The sequence below is a fragment of the Pseudorasbora parva genome, chromosome 10 (genome assembly GCF_024679245.1).
Source record: "Pseudorasbora parva isolate DD20220531a chromosome 10, ASM2467924v1, whole genome shotgun sequence".
NCBI lineage: Eukaryota > Metazoa > Chordata > Actinopteri > Cypriniformes > Gobionidae > Pseudorasbora > Pseudorasbora parva.
In genome coordinates, this window is record NC_090181.1 from 36,036,957 (window position 1) to 36,062,097 (window position 25,141).

Consider the following 25,141-nt stretch of genomic DNA (forward strand, 5'->3'; position numbering starts at 1 on the left):
GAGATCCACACACACAAAGCAATCCACAAATGCACGCAAGAGATCCACACACACATTTAATTATGTGTAAATTACACACCTGTAATTTAATGCACAGTAAATCACGAGTCTTTTGCATTGGTGTTCTTCTTAGAATGTCCCTGAATATGCGCTTTTGTACCTGTGGAATGTTTTGAGACTGTCGTTCCGTGGCCTTGATTCACAAATGCACAGAAGCCTATCCGTATCTGTCCCAAAGATGCGATACAGTGTTCTTCCTCCACACACCAAACTCAGGAAATATCATTGCCCAGAATATGAACGCAAGGCGTTTTATTACACGTTAAGCGTTTTTCTCCCATAGAAAACCATTTTAAGAAAATGCTTAACGTGGCTTAATGCACTAAGACAGTGTTAAAAACACTCAGGAAATATCATATTAATACTGTCTTAGTGCATTAAGCCACGTAAGCGTTTCCATGGTTTTCTATGGGAGAAAAACGCTTAACGTGTAATAAAACGCGTTGCGTTCATATTCTGGGCTCACCTGATTTTTTGTGCATAGTATACTCAATTAATATGATATTTCCTGAGTTTGGTGTGTTTTTAACAGTCTTAGTGCATTAAGCCACGTTAAGCGTTTTTCACGTTAAGCGTTTTAGCTGTGGAAAATCAACCAGTAAATCGCATGCAACCCATGGCAACACTTAGACCGACTGATAAGAAAAAATAAACAGACATTTTCCGACTTTTGAGCCATTTGTTAATATTGTACACATTGTCATGTTATTATAAGTCAAATTTATTTTGTTTTATTGCCCACAAATATTATCATTGATATTTGTCTGAGAGGGGCACTTTTGATTTATTTTGAAAAAGGGCTAGGGCTCAAGCACCCAAAGCTCCCCCTTCTGCACGTGCCTGCCCTGTTCAGTCTCACACTTGGCACAGCACTTGCAATAGTACTGAAAGTACCTAGTAATGACCAACAGTTACAGAAATCATTTTAAAGACTTAAAAGCTTTCCTGTTATCCAAATGTTTTTTTTTAATAGGCTACATATTTTCTGATCTCATGTTGAAGAATAAAAAAAGGTTTGTTTTCTATATTTGTATTTATGTATAAGATATTTAGTGAAAAATGTTTAGACTTCAGTTGTCTCACCAAGTCAGAAAACAAAATGAATTTAGCCCTTTGGAAGATTCAGTTCGAAGGCCGGTAAGCGCCCTCTGGAGGAAGAACACTGTATCGCATCTTTGGGACAGATACGGATAGGCTTCTGTGCGTTTGTGAATCAAGGCCACGGAACGACAGACTCAAAACATTCCACAGGTACAAAAGCACATATTCAGGGACATTCTAAGAAGAACACCAATGCAAAAGACTCGTGATTTACTGTGCATTAAATTACAGGTACAGATAAAGCATTTGTGGATTGTGAAAAAAGACTAAAGACAATAATGCATATAATTGCTGTGTGTGGATTGTGGATTGCTTTGTGTGTGTGGATCTCTCGCATGCATTTGTGGATTGCTTTGTGTGTGTGGATCTCTCGCGTGCATTTGTGGATCGGTGCGCGCGCATGTTGATCTTTCGCGTGCATTTGTGGATTGCTTTGTGTGTGTGGATCTCTCGCGTGCATTTGTGAATTGGTGCGCGCGCATGTGGATCTCTCGCGTGCATTTGTGAATTGGTGCGCACGCATGTGGATCTCTCGCGTGCATTTGTGGATTGGTAAACGCGAATGTGGATCTCTCATGTACATTTGTGGAAGGTTTTGATACTGTTTTCTCTCCATACGAAACATTATTGGGTAATTCTTATAACCGACATTTCTCTGGGCCAATCGGAAGCTTGGCACTTGCGTCAGAATCCTGAAGCACACAGTGTCAACTGAGCTTGCCATTGAATGAGACGCCTGGCTACCACGCGAGTCTGACGGATGGAAGGAAGCAGGCTTTGTCTTCAATTCAAGCATGGGCGTAGATTACGCATGTCTCCCGCACTTTTAAAAAAAAGTGTATTTTCATCCCCCATTTACTGGGTCTCCCCGATCCTAGTCAACCCGCTCCGAGCAGAATTCGAATCGGCGTTACCTGCGCGAGGGCGGGCAAGTTAACAGGGATGCTAAAGACCGCTTTCTCTAACCTCGGTTGATTGCTTCTTGAGGTCAGGTGCAAGTGTATTTATACCACTGTGAATACATCAAGATTTAAATTCAGAGACAAAAAAAAATCTATGCATGACCTGTCGTTTTATTCGTATCTAAATATGAGGAGGGCGCTCTAAAAGAAAGTCCAAAAGCGGATTCGTAGAAACGTACTGTCACGCTGGAGCTGCAGCTGAAGGAAAACAATCGTTATGAGGGATGAAACGTGACGACGACAATCAGACGATTGCGACAATATATGCTTTTATGTGTTTTTCAAGTCATCTAAATGTAGTCTATGTATTGACAATAAAGTAGGCCTATCATATTAATAATAATGCAGTGCTAACTGACAGCTTTTTAAATGTTTATCTTCTGCCCACCCAACAAAGCTGCATTTATTTAATCAAAAATACAGTTAAAACAGTAATATTGTGAAATACCATTACAAATGAAAACAGCTTTTTTTCTATGTGAATATAGTAAAGTGTAACTTATTCCTGTGATCAAAGCTGCATTTATCATCATTACTCCAGTCTTTAGTCTTACATGATCCTTCAGAAATCATTCTCATATGAGGATTTCATAATCAAGAAACATTTTTGATTATTGTGTTGAAAACAGTTGTGCTGCTTAATGTTGCAGAAATGATGATACATTTTATTTTTCAGGATTATTTGATGATAGAAAGTTCAATGGACAGCATTTATTTGCATGTATTAAATTTTATTTAACATTATTATCTTTTGTAATATTAAAAATATCACTTGTGATTAATGTAATGTAGCCTATGTCTGTTCAACAAAAGTATTAATTTCTCTATTTTTTTAATTTTACCACAAATGTTTGAATGGTATGGTGGTTTCCACAAAAATTAAGCAGCACCATGAGCAGCAAAACTGTTTGTGTTAAATGTTAAATGTGTTAAATGTGCGAGCGCTCTCTCGTGCGCAGATGATCTGAAAACACCAATAAAAAGTAGGCTGCATTTCAGCATAAATCAGCAATCTCCATTTGACATGTTCTGCTTAAAGTGTCATTCAGTCTACATTTTAGACTTGTCTTTTTTCGTCAATGATATTGCATGTTTATATAATGTAGTCACAATGTAGGCTATGCAGTGACTGTGATGTACTCTGAACAAGCATGCAAAAACATCATAGGCCTACTTCAGTTCTCAAAAATATAAATATATCTTATATTTTTACAAAATGAATAGCCTTGTCAAATGACTGTCGTTTCCTCGAGTGTCGTTTGTTTACCTGCAGTCCCGATGATTCAGCTCTGTCAGTTCCGCCTGACAATGGACGTGTTTGGACAGATGCAAATGTTAGGGGCGTGCATATAAATGATCCCCAATGCTTGCGTCACGGTTGGCCTTATGTTGAGAATCACTTATTTTTCTGTGGTGTTTTTCATACATGAGATTTACATAAGAAGTAGGAGGCAATGGTGTTTGAGACTCACTGTATGTGATGTCCATGTACTGAACTCTTATTATTTGGTCATGGCAAGGTTAATTAAATTTTTCATTCTAGGGCACCTTTAAGAGCTTTCCAAGGTGCATGGAGGGAGCTACTGTTGTGTGCTTTCACGCGCCTTGTGAGTTGTAAAGTCGCTCCAGAGCCTTACCTATGTCAGAACCTTCCAGCCAGATCTGACGAGGCACCACATCCTGGTCCTGACAGTGGTGGCCTTCATAAATCACCAGGTCACGCCTGGTTACCAACTCGCCTCTTCCTATGGGCTCAGCAGAACCCGCAGTGAGAGCAGTGCCAGGCTTTTTGAGCAAGATCTGTCTCATCAGACCATCTCAAAGGAATAGAGGATCCACCCCCAGATGCTGCAGATGATTTGGAGTATCTTTGGGTGACTAGAAGTAGATCTCTTTGCCTAGAAAGAATACTCCCACTGCCCAACGTTATTCTCAATTGAGCATGATTTGTTGACCCACGAGTGGCCCTGTCCACACCTGTATGCTTCCCTCCAGTAGCTCAGGTCATAAGCCAAATCAGGGGGACAGATGCTCTGTCTTGCTTGTGCCCCCAAGAGTAGAACAAGTGTTGGTTCACATGATGCAGCTGCTGATGTCAGCCCCTTTGTCAATTTCGCTAAGGAGGGTCCTCTTTTCCCAAACGTTAGGGACAATTTGTCTTACCTAACCTGAGTTGCAAAGCCTCAATCTTTGGCCACTCGACAGGAGTCTTCACAACTCTCTAGGAGCATCATGAACACTTACGCCGTTAAGTGGTCTGACTTTTCCAACCGGTGCTCCTTCTGGAATGTGACCTCCTATCTTGTGGCATAAAAGCAACACTGTCATTTTTTGCAAAATCTTCTGGATCGTGGATGGACCGCAACTATGTTCAAAATGTTTGTAGTGGCCATTGCCCCTTGCTTGCCAATCAGTTAGAAGGACTGAGCTATTTGTTTATGACTGGTCATTTTTATGCATTATAGGTTGTGCTTGAAGACTCAAAATATGCTAAAATACAGAAAAGCAGACTGGTGTCAAAAATGTGAACAGCACTGTATTCACATTATGATATCCTATAATGTTTGATGTCTATCTCTATGTATATGTATATTTTATATTTGTTTAGTTTATATATAATGGTTTGATATTGGGAATGTGTTTGAGTTCACATAAATATGCTAAATATAAATATCCACATAAAGAGATCACATCAGGGGATGAAAGTTTGAATTTATCCTAATTATCCTGTTCTTTTAGGTGATGAAGTGGTTCTGGGCAGTAGTGTCATCCTTCACACAGGAAGAACTGGCACGCTTATTGCAGTTCACCACTGGATCCTCGCAGCTCCCACCTGGCGGCTTCAACACACTATGCCCCTCTTTCCAGATCATAGCAGCTCCCACACACAGCACGCTGCCCACCGCACACACCTGGTGAGAATGCACCAAACATTCCCTCACATCCACAGAAGGACCAAAATCCAATTCCCAGAAATATATGTGAAATTAATAGACTCTAGAGAGGAACATTTTGCTAAACATATGCACCTACATCTAGGGTAATTTCTAAAATTTCACCAAAAAAATGTTTAGGCCTTAAAAAGTCTTAAATTCACTGATGTATTTAGTTCTATACAGCCGAATCAAATTTTGTTGCAATATTTTTCTGTTTAACACTGTGAAGCTGCTTTGAAAGCTATATAAAGTTGACATGACTAGGTTTTAAATAATTACTTAAATATTTAATTAGAATTAAATAAAAGGTCTTCATTTTCCTATGTCCATGTAACCCTACTTTTAATGCTCATTGAAATGCTCCTCGCTTTAGAATTTTTTTTTTTTTTTTTAGTTTTTTCTTTCACTAGTTCAAATATAATTTGACTACACAAATATATTTAAAATTACAATTGACAACAAAGCCAATCAGCTGTCTTGTTATTGGGGCGAGTCTCTTTCGGATTGCACCACAGACACATAAAACAGATTTTATTCTTCAGCTAATTGTTCCACGATTGTGAAAGCGAAGGCAAATCTTTCTCACCTGCTGTTTTGCATAAGCGTCAAGGATCGGGTGAAGCAATTATGCAAGGTGTATGAATTACCAAATAAAACATTTTATTTGCCTAATAGCACAACATTTGTTTTAATGAAAGCGAAGTAAACCACAAACTCGATTCAGTACTGACACGTGGACCAATGTCAGACTGGCTGCGGATTCTGTGCTCGTGTTTGCCGCCTGTCAGTGCTCGGTTGAGTACCAAATATGTTCTGTTTCTAGGCTTATTGCCCTTGAACGATCAAATACACACAATTATGCCTGTCTATTGATGGTTATGTCTTGAGAAAACAAGTTTGGGATGTGTATCAGTATCTCTATTTTACTGTAGATCATAAAGTAAAAACAACCTAATATAGCCTATACAATCAGGGTATCTTCCATCCATTCCATATATATATAAACATATAACAAAAACATTCAGAGGTAGAAAATTGAAGAAGAAGAAAAAAACTGATTGAATATTTGATTTCTGGGCGGGAATTATACGCCCCTTTCTGCTGATTGGTCAGCCGAAGATCAAACTATTCCATCATTTTCTAAAGTTCCTCACAGCAGAATAAAAGTCCTGCGCTGCTACAGCTCTATGGTTTCTTAACCTGTTACATTTAATCTTTTTCTCATCAAACAACCAGACTAATGAATGGCTCGACACATACTATACCGGGGCAGAGCCTTGGCTCTATTTTTTGTGTAGATATAAATTCACCTCTTTGCATCAGCTGTCAGGATATATGATGGCTGTCATAGCCTAACAGGTATAAAACTAATAACACTATAATACAAAAAAAAAAAAAAAAAAAAAATTGCAACTGGAGAACAACAGGGATATTAAAATACATAGTATAATACATACTCTTTTATTTTATGATTTATGTTTTGTGTTTTATTAAAATTTATTATAATTGATGATTATACCAATTATATGATTGTACCAAATGTCCCCACAATGTAACATAATCCTGAGATGTCCTACATTGTGTGGACCAAATGCAAACATAGTTGCATTTAGAAGTAGTGTAAAACATGTTATGTAGTGTTTATGAAAGTAATAGTTTTTATGGTAAATAAAATACACGTAGGTTGATGATGGAATGTTTTTGGTTAACATAGTCTTTGATGCTACCCCTAGATAAAACAGGTTTCTTCCAATCCAGCACTGGATACACTATAGCTGTGACTCTGTGAATTTCATTTAATTTCGAAGGCTGCGTCTTCCGGAGGACACTTCCTGTTAAGGATGCAGTATACAGCGTGTCCTCAATCAGAATTAAGGCTACAACATACTCTGCAAGAACAGAGAAAAAAGTTGTGGTGTCAAACAAAATGGTGTAATTTTTGTTCTCGCAGTCCTGGTTTGGGAGTTCTCACAGCTTGTTCTTGACACATCGCCTGAGCAGAAATTTTTTCTCGCAGGTGTCCGAGAACTATTTTCAAGTCAAGTCAACTTTATTTATATAGTGCTTTTAAAATGATGATTGTTTCAAAGAAGCTTCATAGTGTTAAACAGGACAATATTTGATTGGGCTGTACAGTCATTCTTGAGAAAACAGTGATGTTATCAGCTTATTTTAATTTGTTATATAGCGGCAATGTTGGCAGATCAGTTTTATAGTTTATACAATTAATTAAGACCTAATACATTAATTTTATTTGGATATTTAGTTGAATAACAGAATTGTAGTGTCCCCAACTGAGCAAGGCAGCAAGCTAAGCCAAAGGCGACAGTGGCAAGGAACCAAAACTCCATCAGGGCATGATGGAGAAAAATAAACCTTGGGAGAAACCAGGCTCATTTGGGGTGCCAGTTCTCCTCTGGCCTATTTTCAAACAGTGTATGGTTTATTATTCTGGCAACCTTACAGGTCAGAAATCATATTATATCGGAATATTCTAAATTTCTGAGTATCGCGCGAGAGATGGGTTTATTGAGGATGACGCATCGATTACACAAGAATATGAATATTTGAAGGATCGAGTCATCACCAGAGACGGGTTTATTGAGGATAAGGCTATTGTTATTGGTCATACATTTAAAGTGGGCGTGGTTAATGCTTTTCTCGTGAACTTTGTTCTTGTTCTTGCCACCTCGAGAAAACTAACTAATATCTTTGTTCTTGCAGAGTATGTCCCAAGCTTTTAACAAGATGTTGTTTGTGGGACACACAGGCAGAAAGTATAACGTTGCTATGCCAGCACGTTCACAGCCTTGTTGTGCTCTCACACCAGTTATAAGAATTATAACTATAAAAATTATTTATAACTTGAAAATGACTATGAAATGTTTCTTGCCTTGACAGCAAAGTACTGTTCTAAATATTTACAAACTTTACAATTTACAACCAATCTGTTTGAGGTAATACAGCTTAATATAAAAACAAAAACAAGCTTGAAACTATTTATTAATTTCTTGGAACATGAATAAACCGGTAGTTTTGTCAGAAGTATTTATAGGGATTACATGTTTAACTCCTTCTCTCTTGTTCAGTTTTAACCAGCTGTGCCTACCAACGTATGACTCATACGAGGAGCTCCACAAGTTGCTGAAGCTGGCTATCAGTGAGGGGAGTGAAGGCTTTGGGATGCTTTGAACATCAGTCCAGCTCTGGCAGTCATCTCTGAACCTCTTTTTTATGAACATCTCACCCCAGTGCACTTTACAGTGTACTGTAAATGTTGGACTTTGATCACAAGATGCCTCTGGCAGGATTCAGGATTTATGTACATATGTATTAAAGATTGTTCTACAAAATGAAAATAAGGAGGAATGCTAATTGGAGTTTTTTTTTTTTTTTTTAAATAGTTGCCTGTCGTTCCTCTTTGCATTGTGAGTGCAGACATAATTAAATGGCCTAAGTGTCAGGATGCTTATTTTGCATTTGGCATAAATATAACTTTTTTTATGGAGCATGGATTATGGGACATTGGGAATGACTGCATACCCTCTGCACTTGGGCCTTAACTGATCAGGTAAGGTTGTGTGTATGACTTCTGTTTCATTGTTGCTTTATTTATACAGTGTTTACATTTTCCCTGCAACTGTTCATTTGATATTTATGAAGGGACCTTTAGACACTTGTCACATACACATTACCTTTAATTGTGTTTTTTGTTTTCAGAACAAGTGAAATTTGTTTAATGGGCATTTCATAATTCATGAAATTGCTTTTCTCAGAGATGTTGATAGTGTTTCAGTTGCAAATGTTTTGGGAACAGGCATTCCCGAAACAGTTTGATGTTTGTTTCAGATGTCAGACAGTTGACTTGCACATTCATCAGATGTGGTCTTTGCTCTCCTCTTGAGCCTCTTACTGTTTATTTTGAACATTTATTATTAATGATCATGCATAGGAAACTAGTTATGATCCAATTTTTGGTACATTTTAAATATTATTACAAAAAATTATTTGTACTAAAAGTCTCCTTTCTACTGTTATTCTGGGGGGAAAATGTGTACAATCTATGCATCATACCAACAAGTCCCAAACAATAAACACTGGCTTTGCTTGTTGTATAAATAACCGGTTGAGTTAGGGATAGTTCACCCAAAAATGAAAATTCTGTCGTCATTTATTCACCCTCATGTTGTTCCAAACCTGTATGAGTTTCTTTGTTCTGCTGAACACAAAAGAAGATATTTTGAAAAATGTTTGTAACAAAGCAGATGGAGCAACCATTGTCTACCATAGTATTTTCCCCCCTACTATGGTAGTCAATGGTTGCTTTATCTGCTTGGTTACAAACATATCTTCTTTTGTGTTCAGCAGAACAAAGAAAATCGTACAGGTTTGGAACAACTTGAGGGTGACTAAATGACAATTTTCATTTTTGGGTGAACTATCCCTTTAATGCCTCTACAAAATTTAAGTGTAATAATATGGGAAAACATCATAATACACGATGGCTGACTGTTGAACATTAATGACCTGTTTTCTACTGTATATAGCCTGTAGCAATATTCTATGAGGTCACATGCAAATCTGGAGTGTACTTTTGTGACCATTACAAACCATTTATGGGGGGAAAACATAACTATCCTGATGTTACACTGTGCCCTTTCCTTTATCTTCTCTCTCTCCCTCCCTTCCTCTCTCCATCTCTCTCTTTCTCCCTCCATCCTCCCTTTTTGTCTCTCTTCTCTGTCTTTCTCTTTATGTACAGGTTTTTCTCAAAAAATTAGCATATTGTTATAAAGTTCATTATTTTCCATAACAAAATGATAAAAATTTAACTTTTATATATTTTAGATTCATTGCACACCAACTGAAATATTTCAGGTCTTTTATGGTTTTAATACTGATGATTTTGGCATACAGCTCATGAAAACCCAAAATGCCTATAAAAAATTATCATATTTCATCCGAGCAATAAAATAAAGTGTTTTTAATACAAAAAAAAGTCAACCTTCAAATAATTATGTTCAGTTATGCACTCAATACTTGGTCGGGAATCATTTTGCACAAATGACCTCTTCAATGCGACGTGGCATGGAGGCAATTAGCCTGTGGCCCTGCTGAGGTGTTATGGAGGCCCAGGATGCTTCGATAGCGGCCTTAAGCTCATCCAGAGTGTTGGGTCTTGCGTCTCTCAACTTTCTTTTCACAATATCCCACAGATTCTCTATGGGGTTCAGGTCAGGAGAGTTGGCAGGCCAATTGAGCACAGTAATACCATGGTTAGTAAACCAGTGGTTTTGGCACTGTGAGAAGGTGCCAGGTCGTGCTGAAAAACGAAATCTTCATCTCCATAAAGCTTTTCAGCAGATGGAAGCCTGAAGTGCTCCAAAATCTCCTGATAGCTGGCTGCATTGACCCTGCCCTTGATAAAACACAGTGGACCAACACCAGCAGCTGACATGGCACCCCAGACCATCACTGACTATGGGTACTTGACACTGGACTTCAGGCATTTTGGCATTTCCTTCTCCCCAGTCTTCCATCAGACTCTTGGCACCTTGATTTCCGAATGACATGCAAAATTTGATTTAATCCGAAAAAAGTACTTTGGACCACTGAGCAACAGTCCAGTGCTGCTTCTCTGTAGCCCAAAAGTGGCTTGACCTAGAGAATGTGGCACCTGTAGCCATTTCCTGCACACACCTGTGCACGGTGGCTCTGGATGTTTCTACTCCAGACTCAGTCCACTGCTTCCGCAGGTCCCCCAAGGTATAAAATCGGTCCTTCTCCACAATCTTCCTCAGGGTCTGGTCACCTCTTCCTCTTCTGTAGCGTTTTTTGCCACACTTTTTCCTTCCCACAGATTTCCCACTGAGGTGCCTTGATACAGCACTCTGAGAACAGCCTATTCGTTCAGAAATTTCTTTCTGTGTCTTACCCTCTGGCTTGAGGGTGTCAATGATGGCCTTCTGGACAGCCTTACCCACGATTGCGGTTTTGAGTAATGAACCAGGCTGGGAGTTTTAAAAGCCTCAGGAATCTTTTGCAGGTGTTTAGAGTTAATTAGTTGATTCAGATGATTAGGTTAATAGCTCGTTTAGAGAACCTTTTCATGATATGCTAATTTTTTCATGATAGGAATTTGGGGTTTTCAGGAGCTGTATGCCAAAATCAGTATTAAAACAATAAAAGACCTGAAATATTTCAGTTGGTGTGCAATGAATCTAAAATATATGAAAGTTCAATTTTTATCATTACATTATGGAAAATAATAAACTTTATCACAATATGCTAATTTTTTGAGAAGGACCTGTATATACCATGGGTACGGAAAGTATTCAGGCCCCTTAAATATTTCACTCTCTGTTATATTGCACCAATTTGCTAAAATCATTTAAGTAATTTTTTTTTCTCATTAATGTACATACATCACCCCATATTGACAGGAAAACAGAATTGTTGACATTTTTGCAGATTTATTACAAAATAAAAACTGAAATATCACATGGTCCTAAGACCCTCAGACTCTTTGCTCAGTATTTAGTAGAAGCACCCTTTTGATCTAATACAGCCATTTTTGGGAAAGATGCAACAAGTTTTTCACACCTGGATTTGAGGATCCTCTGCCATTCCTCCTTGCTGATCCTCTCTAGTTCTGTCAGTTAGAGAGGTAGAGACCTGCGCGGGACCACCCGCTCCTGCCGAAATATGTATTATTTTCTCCCGCTCCCGCCTTCAAACAATCAAGTTTTATCCCGCTATATAGATAGATACAGAGAAACGAAATATTTGTTTATTTTTCCTATATATATATATATATATATATATATATATATATATATATATATATATATATATATATATATATATATATATATTCCTATATATATACACACGCACACACAGGTCACAGGTCCTTCTCAAAAAATGTGCATATTGTGATGAAGTTCATTATTTTCCATAACGTAAAGATAAAAATGTAACTTTCATATAGTTTAGATTCATTGCACACCAACTGAAATATTTCAGGTCCTTTATTGTTTTAATTCTGATGATTTTGGCATACAGCTCATGAAAACCCAATCTCAAAAAATTAGCATGTTTCATCCGACCAATAAAAGAAAAGTGTTTTTAATACAAAAAAAAAGTCAACCTTCAAATAATTATGTTCAGTTATGCACTCAAAAATTGGTCGGGAATCCTTTTGCAGAAATGACTGCTTCAATGCAACATGGCATGGAGGCAATTAGCCTGTGGCCCTGCTGAGGTGTTATGGAGGCCCAGGATGCTTCGATAGCGGCCTTAAGCTCGTCCTGGGTGTTGGGTCTTGCGTCTCTCAACTTTCTCTTCACAATATCCCACAGATTCTCTATGGGGTTCAGGTCAGTAGAGTTGGCAGGCCAATTGAGCACAGTAATACCATGGTCAGTAAACCAGTGGTTTTGGCACTGTGAGCAGGTGCCAGGTCGTGCTGAAAAATGAAATCTTCATCTCCATAAAGCTTTTCAGCAGATGGAAACCTGAAGTGCTCCAAAATCTCTTGATAGCTAGCTGCATTGACCCTGCCCTTGATAAAACACAGTGGACCAACACCAGCAGCTGACATGGCACCCCAGACCATCACTGACTATGGGTACTTGACACTGGACTTCAGGCATTTTGGCATTTCCTTCTCCCCAGTCTTCCTCCAGACTCTGGCACCTTGATTTCCGAATGACATGCAAAATTTGCCTTCATCCGAAAAAAGTACTTTGGACCACTGAGCAACAGTCCAGTGCTGCTTCTCTGTAGCCCAATAGTGGCTTGACCTAGGTAATGCGGCACCTGTAGCCCATTTCCTGCACACGCCTGTGCACGGTGGCTCTGGATGTTTCTACTCCAGACTCAGTCCACTGCTTCCGCAGGTCCCCCAAGGTCTGGAATCGGTCCTTCTCCACAATCTTCCTCAGGGTCTGGGCACCTCTTCTCATTTTGCACCGTTTTTTTTTTGCCACACTTTTTCCTTACCACAGACTTCCCACTGAGGTGCCTTGATACAGCACTCTGGGAACAGCCTATTCGTTCAGAAATTTCTTTCTGTGTCTTACCCTCTCGCTTGAGGGTGTCAATGATGGCCTTCTGGACAGCAGTCAGGTCGGCAGTCTTACCCATGATTGCGGTTTTGAGTAATGAAGCAGGCTGAGAGTTTTTAAAGCCTCAGGAATCTTTTGCAGGTGTTTAGAGTTAATTAGTTGATTCAGATGATTAGGTTAATAGCTCGTTTAGAGAACCTTTTCATGATATGCTAATTTTTTGAGATTTGGGGTTTTCATGAGCTGTATGCCAAAATCATCAGTATTAAAACAATAAAAGACCTGAAATATTTCAGTTGGTGTGCAATGAATCTAAAATATATGAAAGTTTACTTTTTATCATTACATTATGGAAAATAATGAACTTTATCACAATATGGTAATTTTTTTAGAAGGACCTGTGTGTGTGTGTGTGTGTGTGTGTGTGTGTGTGTGTGTGTGTGTGTGTGTGTGTGTGTGTGTGTGTGTGTGTGTGTGTGTGTGTGTGTATATATATATAGTAGGAAAAATAAACAAATGTTTCGTTTTATTTGCGTTTAATTAAATGTATGAACACGAACAAGGAACTTAGAGCATCGAAATACAGTTAAAAAAAGTATGAAATGTAAATAAAAAATATATGCATATAATAATTAGGTTAGGTTAAGCTTTGTTAGTATAGTATATACTATAGTATAGCCTAATACATTATATAATAATAATAAAACTTGCTTTATTTCATGTTCAAAGGAAAAGTAGCCTAGGGGCTAATACTGCTTTCTTTGCTTAGCAACAAAAATATCCTCAATAACAAAATAGAGCAGTAGTTTTGCATGTCCCTTGCTTTAATAACTTACTAATATCTGTAGCACTAAACAATTCAAATTCTTGTGGTGCAGACATTTTGCCACTGTAGGCTTGGCTGTTCCGCACCTATGAACGACGTGAGAGTTAACTTCCGACCATGCGCCTGTAAATAATTTGTATTTTATTATAAATAAAGGTTTATTTGTTTTTTTTAGTTATTTTATTTTGTTAGATATTTCCACTTTGCGGGAGTCCCACTAATCATTTTATTTTCTCGCAACCCGCACATGATAATATCTTGCCGCCCGCATCCGCATTCCCCATCAAATATTGTTCCGCACCGCACTTGGTTGAGCTGGGTCCCGCGGTACTCCCGCAGGAGTGCAGGTCTCCACAGGTCTCTTGGATGGTAAACGTTGGTGGACAGCCATTTTCAGGTCTCTTCAGAGATGCTCAATTTAGTTTAAATTAGGGCTCTGGCTGGGCCATTCAAGTCAAAAACAGTGAATGACATGAAACAGTCACAGAGTTATTGTGATGCCACTCCTATTTTAGCTGTGTGCTTAGGGTCATTGTCTTGTTGGAAGGTGGACCTTTGGCCAAGTCTGAGGTCTTGACGACTCTGGAGGAGGTTTTCATCCAGGATATCCCTGTACTTGGCCTCATTCATCTTTCCCTCTATTGCAACCAGTCGTCCTGTCCCTGAAGCTGAAAAACACCCCCACACGTGATGCTGCCACCACCATGCTTCACTGTTGGGACTGTATTGGAGAGGTGATGAGAAGTGCCTGGTTTTCTCCACATATACTGCTTAGAATTAATGCCAAAAGTTCTATCTTGGTCTCATCAGACCAGAGAATCTTTCTCACCATCTTGGAGTTCTTTAGGTGTTTTTTAAGCAAACTCCATGCAGGCTTTCATGTGTCTTGCACTGAGAGGCTTCCGTCGGGCCACTCTGCCATAAAGCCCCAACTGGAGGAGGGCTGCAGTGATGGTTGACATTCTACACATTCTCCCATTTCTCGACTGCTCCCTGGAGCTCAGCCACAGTGATCTTTGGATTCTTCTTTACCTCGCTCACCAAGGCTCTTTTCCCCCGATAGCTCAGTTTGACTGGACGGCCAGCTCTAAGAAAGGTTTTGGTCGTCCCAAACGTCTTCCATTTAAAGGGGGGGTGAAACACTCAGTTTCAGTCAGTGTCATGTCAATCTTGAGTACCTATAGAGTAGCATTGCATCCTGCATATCTCCGAAAAGTCTTTATTTTTTTTATAATTATATAAGAAAGATGCGCTGTTCCGAGTCTTTCCGAAAAAAGCCGAGCGGGTGGGGGCGTGTCGTGTGAGCGGAGCTAAATAATGACGTGTGCAGCAGCGCGCTGCTATTGTGTTGAGTTGAGTCGAGTGCGTCGTAAAGCTGTCATCCCTAACAGCGGGAAAAAAACTTTATTCAAAATAAAAATATGGCTTTTAATCAGATACAGCCATACATCTATGATCCGGAATCAGACCCAGAGGCTGCAGTTGAACAGGAGCAGCAGCAAAAACGACTAGAGCAGGACGTCTCTATGTGGTACGATATACACTAACTATATAATATGCTTAGCGGCTTGTGTTATTTACATATTTATACTTGAATTATATCGTCGTATTTTTGTCTTTGAAGGTGTACATGTGGGAAGTGCAGTTGTGCACGTGTGTTTGTGTGTTTACGCGTGGTTTGTGTAGACAGGTTAAGTTAGTGTTTACATAAGACACGGAATAGTAGCGCATTTGAATGAAGAAGCGTGGTTATTTAGTTCAACATATTTCCCCCCTCTTTGTGTATTGTTGAGTGCTTTTACAATACACAAACATAAAGTTACACATATAGTGGCCAGCTAAACAAATGTACACGCACTACACATCGCATGCTCCATTGATCAATTTCTATATATAGTAATATATATAGTAACTATACGTGATCATGTTTGGGCTACTTGATGAGCATAGACACAGACATTTGAAGCAGTCTAACTCACCGCCCGCGGTTCTAACGTTGGGACTGCTCCATCCTTCAGCATTAGGCGATTGGAAAATCCGGCGTCAAGCTGGGCCTTGTTTATGAAACAGTCGGCACCGAAATGCAGCGAACAGATATAAACATTCGCGCAACTCAGTTGCTGATCCGGAAAAGCAAATTACATCCACTGTTGCCTTACCGCGGGGTTTTGGGGGAATCTGTGCAGGACTGTCTTGGTCTGGCAACCAAAAACGCACTTTTTGATGTCATTGTTAATTGTGCACATCACCTGTGCAGCGCAGCCTACGAGCCAGCGCTTTGATGGGCATAGCCTGTTACTTTCGCTCTCTCCCTCTCTCTCTCTCCCTCTCTCTCTCTCACACGCTTCCGGTAGAATTGTCCGTAAGGCCCATACAAGGAAATCCCGCCCCCATTAACGTCAAAGGGGACGCATGGTCGCAAAAAACTTGCCGAAACTTATGACTAACCGGAAGTAGTATTTTTGACAAAGAAATACTCCCATCAAACGTCCACCTTAACTTTTGAAACTTTGTCCATGTTTAGTATGGGATTCCATGTCTTTAACGGTGTAAAAAGATCAGTATGCATGAAACAGCATTTCACCCCCCCTTTAAGGATTACCGAGGCCACTGTGCTCTTGGGAACGTAAAGGGTGTCATGAACTGGCTTTTTTTTTTTTACTGTTGTCTGAGGTCAACTAATGATGTTCGTGTAAATTTTACATTCAAAAACATCTTAACTAATAAGTAATAGGCTATTTTCTACACTGGTTTTGAGGCTCTCTCGAAAACACTGGGTTTTGATGGGCGTGCAGCACTGTAGACTTGAAAGTAAACGCCCACGGCTAGGATTGGATAATATTTGCATATTTAATGAGCTTAATCTCCCCTTACAGTTCAGTTAACATTACGGAGGCGAGAGAGTAAGGGAGAAGCGGTGAACAGAATGATTATCTTGATCACAGGGCTCGTAAATGTCTTTATCAAACAAACACAATGTTTTATTTCTCATTGACCCACGATTGATTGGACTATTATTTTTTATATTAATCAATCAAACAATCAACTTTATTTATATAGCGCTTTTACAATGACGATTGTTTCAAAGCAACTTCGCAGTGTTAAACAGGACAATATTTCAACAACATTTGATTTGGATAGTTTGATTTGGATAGTTTATAGAATTAAATATGACCTAATTAATACATTTAATTTGTATATTTTTAGTTGAATAACTTGGATCATAATTTTAGTGTCCCCAACTGTGCAAGCCAAGCCAAAGGCGACAGTGGCAAGGAACCAAAACTCCATCAGGGCATGATGGAGAAAAATAAACCTTGGGAGAAACCAGACTCAGTCGGGTGTCAGTTCTCCTCTGGCCTATTAACACGCAGTGTATGATTATTATACTGGCAACCCTGCAGGTCATAAATCATATTAGATAGGAATATTCAAAATTTTGGGTACCATGCAAGAGATGGTTTATTTAGGATGGCGCGTCGATTACACAAGAATATGAATACTTGAAAGATCTGAGTTATTGTGCCGGAGACGGGTTTATTGAGGATGACGTGCCATAATATTACACATAGCCCGCAAGATTGGACGATATAAGCGCGAACCATGTGCACATACATACACGTTTGGCGCGCGCCGCGCTTCAGATGTCAATTCGAGAGAGAGACTTAGGGCAGAACAAGAACGGAAAATAATGAGATTCATCGGCCTGCAGGGCTTTGCGAGCGATGGCCCATACGTGTCCAGCGTGCTAAATGCTCTGTTAGAACACATAAGCAAAATGATCTATAACAATGCAGTACTATTACATTTAAAAACACGTTTTACTTACATCAGTGTGTTGCACCATTCATGTCGGATCCAAATCCAGCATCGACCGGAGATTTGTTTACAAACGATTCCGCAGTGAACTGAAGTGAATGTGTCTTCCCCACATGCAGTGCCGTGTTAAGCTTTTGCGGTGCCCTGGGCTAAGCCTTTGCGGGGCCCTTGCCATTTTTTCATGAACCTGATAGCTGGACTGGAAACTTAAAGTGATTACATGTTCATATCAATATTAATTTACAAAGACAAACAATACTGATTATTGTCAGCATCACAATACACCCTTTCATAAATGTCACATTTAAACGCACTAGGCCTACATTTAAACAATGTTTTATTCAATTAATCACTTTATATTTACTTCATATTTATTATATGTTACGTTGATCACGCAGTGGCAAATTAAAATTTTAATAGGCCAATGTTAAATTCAAAAACATTTTACATTAAAACTTACTAGACAAAAAAGTCTCTTTTTTCCCCCCTAGTCTTTGATTTCTTTAATTTTTAAACCTTTTTACAAGAAATCCTGCAGGTCATAAAGAACTTTGTTTCTCCACCTTTAAGACAGGACGAGAGCTCTCCATTATGTCTCTTACCAAAATGTCGTTTTCCTTGCTTTACCTGAGGCAAAAACTCATGTGTTGACTTTGAAACAGATTAGACTTGATATGCATCTGTGGTGAAATAACCAGTTTTTTTTTTTACTTCAATGCATGTTTATTTTAATGCGCACAATGCTCTATCACTTTAATTCAGCGCGTGCAGCACGGCAAAAGATGGACTCGGCGCAGAAACGATCGACGCGCTGCTGCAGATACACCGCTCCTGGAAGCTGTAATCCGTTAACATTGGGAAAGAAAATAATATATATATATATATATACGCACTGCAAACGGACTATGCGTGAAACAGGCGATAGAGTCATCTATTCGTGATCAAACTATTTGTGTTGCAGATCTAAGCAGTTCATAGGAGTCATTTGTTGGACTACTAGGCTACACAATAACAGAAAGACGTGTTTTCTTGCTATTCTCTCCTCACATTTGAAGCGCCGCTGATGTAAATCGGTAGAGGAAACATTTTATATTTTATACATTGGGAATTTGGGATACACTAGCTGCTTGCTGGGGACATGGCAATGGTCTTCTTAGATTCGCCCCTTCCAATGTCATATTTTCTTACATTTCCGTTCGACATGTTCAGGTGATGATGTACTGGGTGTCCGCTGTGGGACTCGATACGGGTGTGTGACAACGATGCTCAACTTACGCATAATTACCTCGATCCAAAAAAAAAATATAATGCAAAAGAGAATTGTCTCTGGGCCCCCCTGGTGTTCGGGGCCCTGGGCTGCAGCCCATGTTGCCCATTAGGATAACGCGGCCCTGCCCACATGAGCTGGAACTTCATTAAAAATAAAGTTCAACCACTCATTCTTAATATCAGATCTGAAGGAAGCTTATGCAGCGACTGTGTACTTCACAGGACTGTTTGCTGATTCTGGTGTCTCTAAAAGCTTTTCTTTAACTAAGAAGGAAGTTTTCAGCTCTGAAACAGAGTATATTCTTATATTACCATGACATTTAATATATCAAAAGCTCAAGGAAAAGTTGATTCCTCAATTTATCACCCCTTTACGTGCAGCAGATTTTTCTTTTTGTAACCTTGGCCAGATCTGTGCCTTGCCACAATTGTCTTTGAGCTCTTCAGGCAGTTCCTTTGATCCATGATTCTCATTTGCTCTGACATGCGCTGTGAGCTGTAAGGTCTTATATAGACAGGTGTGTGGCTTTCCTAATCAAGTCCAATCAGTATAATCAAACACAGCTGGACTCAAATGAAGGTGTAGAGGCTGACATTTTTTCGGGAATGGGAAATAAAATCTCTATTAATCATGTGATTGGGACAGGAGCAGAATTTTTTTTACCCGGAATTGGGCAGGAACGGGGATTGTAATACCACCATCAATACAAATATACTGTTTATATAAATATAACTATATGTTTTAATTTTGAATTCGGCCACCGAAAGAATTTAATCACCAAAATACGGCCGAAATGTTGTGATGATGTAATAAGAAACCGCGACCTACACGTGCTTGTCTAAAGCAACATGTCTGCAGTGTGGACGTAGGCTATGTGGTTCATCTCACATCTGATGAGGCATCTATAATATGGGTTGTAACTTGAAAATAATGCTTTGTTTATGTTTCTGTCGTCGGATACACATGCTGGCTTCTCAGAGATACACTACAACAATAGCGATAATAAAAGAAAAACAGCCAAAAACTGTCTCTCTTGTTTAACTTTGCTCAATGCATGCAAGTGTTGCCATATGTCTGAATATGACCAGTCATTTTCTCCCTCATCACCCGCTTATAGAGCCAGAAGAAGGTATGAGAACTTGAGTGCGTTGTGAGAAGCGCACGTCTCACAGTGCATAAATATTTAGTTATCTTTCAAGTCTTGCACTTGAACGGACAAACTCACTCAAATAGTATGTCAGCATGTCCATCTTGATAGCAGACATATTCTGTATATGCCTTAAGTTAACTGTTACAGTATACAGTCGAGACTGAACTGACACTGACACACAACCGTAGATTAGGTCTTAAAGGTGCAGTAGCCTTTACTGCTGTCTGTTTAACAAAATATAAGGACATCACTCACTGCTCTTGATTGAATAGCTTTTTTAAAATAAGGATTAATCTTTAATTTAGACAGTTAAATATGCAGTTATTTTACATTTGATTACTTTATTCAATTTCTGTACCTTTCTGCAGGCCAGTAGCTCTGTACATTATTATTTAATGTACACATGAGTGAGGTCAAGTTAAACATTTTAGTTTGAATTTTATTTTATACTGTGCATTGTTGCGATGTGCTAAATAATTATTTGCATTTGTAAACAATTTATTATTTGAAGCTTTAATATTAATTTATGCAATTGCAATGCCTTGGTTTTAGTGCATAAAATCTGTCATAGCGATAAATGCAATGGTACTAATAATTGGCATAATTTATTTTGGTGTTTCGGTTTTCGGCCTTGGTTTCCTCTTTTTCTGCTTTCGGCCAAGAATTTGGATTTCGGTGCATCCCTAGTCTGAAGTAACCAAAAAGATGGCGTGTAAACGCATAAGCCATTTACTGTGTGTGTGTGTGTGTGTGTGTGTGTGTGTGTGTGTGTGTGTGTGTGTGTGCGTGCGTGCGTGCGTGTTTGTATAGATGATTTATGTTGAATTTAATGTGTGCATCGTTATTATATTAAACTGAAAGCCATCTTAAACAAAAATTACATTTTGGGTTTTAATTCAACTGGGCATGGGTTTGCTGTAATCAGTACTGAATTTTTTACTGTAACTGACAGATTCTGGCCAAGGTTCTAAAGGATCTCAAGGATGATCATAAGAAATGGACAGCACTTGAGTTAAATACATCACAGCAAAGGGTCTAAATACTTAGGACCATGTGATATTTCAGTTTGTCTTGTTTTAATATATCTGCAAAAATATCTGCAATTCTGTGTTTTTTCTGTCAGTATGGGGTGCTGTGTCTACATTAATGAGAAGAAAAAATTAACTTAAAGGATTTTAGCAAATGGCTGCAATATAACAAAATGAAAAATGTAAGGGGGTCTGAATACTTTCTGTACCCACTGTGTGAGTGTGTGTGTGTGTGTATATATATATATATATATATATATATATATATATATATATATATATATATATATATATATATATATATATACATACATACATACATACATACATACATACATACATACATACATACATACATACATACATACACACACACACACACACACACACACACACACACACACACACACACACAAAACATATATACACATACACTTGTTATTTTTCCATAAAGATAGCTTCAAAATTTAAATTTCTGTACATTTTATGCAGCACATTAAATCTGAAAAAAAAAAAAAAAAATTCCATTCATTGTAAATGTCGTAAAACAAATGTTGGGTGATAATCTAAAGCATATCGTATGGATCAGATAAAAGCTAAAATTCCAAATTTATTCCAGCAGAAAGGAAGTTTTGGGAGTGCTAAGGGAAAAAAAGGTTGTGTAAGAAATTAAGTATAATAAAGTGACATATCATTATGAATCATTGCATTGATGTCTTTTAGCTCTATTTTTAGACTTGCGTTACTTTATACTATACATCCGAATGAGTCCTGTATCAGGAATTATCTCTGTTAGTATGTATTGTGTTATGCTTATTTATTCTTGAAATCTGAAATTCAGTTCATTATTATTCTCCAAAATTTGCTTGATACTTTGCACTCTAATGGAATAATGCCAAAAAAAATTACCAGTTTTTATCTTCAGTGGATAAAAGAAATATGGATGAAAAATAAATGCACAAATGCATTGTGTAACGTTTAAATGTAACATTTAACTCAACAATATATAAAAAATAACAATTCCTATGCAAACTAACATGCTAGTAAGAAGCAAGATTATTTGCTCTTACATGATTGTTTCTCATCTTCTCCACAAAAAAAAATTAAGTAGATTTTGGTCAATCAGAAGACATCAGAGATTTCTCGCTTTAGAGAAATAGCATGTCTATTATTGACTTGAAACATTTGCTTCTACAAAAAACATTTGACATACAGGGTTTATATGTAAAATTTACCTCTTTAAAACTAAATAAGGATGACAAAATAATGTAGTTGACAGCACATTCCAGGGCCCAGTTTATGGCCAAGCCCTTTTCTACCCATAACAGTGAACAAAGTTTTGCTACATTTTGATTGGAATTTTGTTTTGTTTTTGTTTTTACTAACACAAACAAACTAACATAAATACTGTTCGGTTTCGGTGTCCTGAGACATTAATGTGTCGCCACAAGCAACAGGGTTTAATATGGATTTGTATGTCTGTGTTTTGTCTCTCATAGTGGCTCTCATAGTGGCTCTCATAGAAATGGTTGGAGTTAAAAATCCTAATTTGTATGGCAGGCCGGGAGGTCCAAAAATAAGACTAATAACTTGTCTTGGGAAATCACTATACTATAGCCAGTAACTACTGACTTACCCACTGAGAGGCTGGTGGATCTGTATAAGTACTTTCCTCACATGGCTGACGACTGACTCTCCTCACGCAGCAGGCGACTCACTTTCCTCACACAGCGAATCACTTTCCTCACACAGCGAATCACTTTCCTCACAGGACGACTGACTTTCCTCACACAGCGAATCACTTTCTTGACTCATGTACAATATTATAATTAAATCTAAAATCGGGTTGTTACCTCTCAAACGTCATTCATCCTATTTTTACAATGTAATAAGTTAATCAGAAAAAGAATAGCTGCACACAAAACATGACATGTAGTAAGAAAAATTATTTAATGTATATAGGGCCTACAATTTAATTTCTATAATTGTTTCAAAACGGATGAAATCTCTGCATCTTGTCAATAAAACGAACTTTCAAACGAATTAAAAGACTGTTGGAGTTTCCAATACTGACAAAAAGTTTTTAAAAAAAAATACACAAAATGCTACTTCTGTAGGATATCTGAATAGGCTAAATGAAATAAATGCCATAAAAATCACGATTGTTTGGGCAGGATCTTAACATAGAGTTTCTTTGTGTGAACGTGGTTGATTTGTTTCCATTTCTCCTCGGGAGGCTGCGCGAGCCTCAACAGCGCAACCGTCAATTCATTAGCCTATAACGTACATTATATATTATTTTCCGGGCAAGCCTTAATCTCGAGCCCTGAAACTGATCAGAAAATGTAACGAAAATGTAACGAAACATTGTAGAAATGTAGTGGAGTAGAAAGTATAATAATTGCTGCAAAATGTAACGAAGTAAAAGTAAAAAGTTTGCACTATTTATTCTACTTAAGTAAAGTACAGATACGTGAAAACTGTACTTAAGTAAAGTAGCGAAGTATTTGTACTTCGTTACATTCCACCATAGAAAGCATGCCGAAAATTTAATTTACCCTATAAACTTTAGCCGCATTCATCGTGAAGCGTGCAAGCATTTCAAACTACACTCACTTCTTCTGGAGATGCAGCAAAAACACGAATAGTTGGTACCGATCCATTTTTCAGGAGCAGCTTCTTAGCAAAACCTGCTTTATACTGACCCTCGTTTATAAAGCAGTCTGGTGAGAAATGATTCAAACCTAAAAGCATTGCCGTTGATCGGGAGAATATTCCCTTCGAAAACAAAACTCAGCCGCTGCGTCTTCAGCAGTTCGGATTTTCGAACATCAAAATGACTGCTATGTTCGTTATTACAGTTAAGAACAGAACACCACAATCGCTTAGACGCCATTCTACTCCAGTGTATCAACAATGGCAGACTCAAAAGCTTGCTCAGGGCAGGTCTGTGTTGAAATGCTGCTGTCAATCAACAGTCGTGGGAGGGCCTTCTGACCGTTTGGCATCACATGGTCGAAGGGCTTGATTTGATACAGTGGAAAACAAATAAGGTGATTTAAAAAAAAAAAAAAAAACACTGGAAGAATTTTTATCATTATAGGATGGTTGTGTACAGACACTGCCAACACACATTTCCATACAATTAACTTGTAAAAGTGCATGTACCATTATATGACCCCTTTAAAATTAATATAAATAGCCTATATAAAGGCCATACAAATAAGCTTTAAAATCAATAAATAAAGCTATAAAAGGACTACATGTGAGCTTAAATGTTCAATTCTCTCTTTATATCAACTAAACTAACTTCATAACTTTTACTTGCATTGACGTATAAGATTTTACTTGCAGTTGTACTCTTTCATAGACAGCTCTTTTCTTGCTGTGTAAATTTGTTTTGACAGTTGAAAATTGTTGTTGTTGAAAATTCTTAATTTTTTTCAATCATGCAATATTCTGAAATGAATCTCACTGTTTCTCTCGCGAGAAGTGAATCACAGTTCCACTGATCCTCACCGTGTGATTGGCTGTTCACTGCTGATGTCACAGCGAATCTCCTGAACTCAGGATCAAAGCCTGAATTGACAGAGAAAGCTGATGATCAGCATCATGGTATGATCAGCATTCAAGCCTGAATAGATTGGTTTGGTTTTATCAACTAACCCTGAGTTTGTTAAACTACCATCATGTTGCAGGCCCCAGATGGGCTGCCTCAGCGGCACAGCTTCTCCAGACCGGCTACGGAGGTGTTCTGATGATGAGCTGTTCCACGTTTGGCCAGATTCACCGCATGACAACAATCACGTGTTTTTCGTGTTTATTCTGAAACCTTCAGTTGCACTTATGCCCACAGATCTGTATTTATATAACAGTAAAAGATCTTTTCATGTAGTCGCAATGTTATATTGTCATTTATC

At 38.3% G+C, this 25,141-nt stretch overlaps 1 protein-coding gene across 6 annotated transcripts in view; it reads left to right on the forward strand.

The window, feature by feature from the left end:
* The window catches only part of arel1 (apoptosis resistant E3 ubiquitin protein ligase 1), a 95,443-nt gene extending 70,361 nt beyond the window's left edge, over positions 1 to 25,082 (forward strand). For 4 of the 6 annotated variants that reach the window (XM_067456004.1, XM_067456005.1, XM_067456006.1 and 1 more), the window contains 2 exons: positions 4,863 to 5,038; positions 8,149 to 9,302. In XM_067456004.1, the coding sequence (XP_067312105.1) occupies positions 4,863 to 5,038; positions 8,149 to 8,251 (279 nt within the window). In that variant the 3' untranslated portion in view covers positions 8,252 to 9,302. Of the gene's footprint in view, positions 1 to 4,862; positions 5,039 to 8,148; positions 9,304 to 24,714; positions 24,837 to 24,919 lie in introns of those variants that run through there. The other 2 variants (XR_010908094.1, XM_067456008.1) reach the window with 2 other exon arrangements.
* Positions 25,083 to 25,141: the final 59 nt, after the last annotated feature.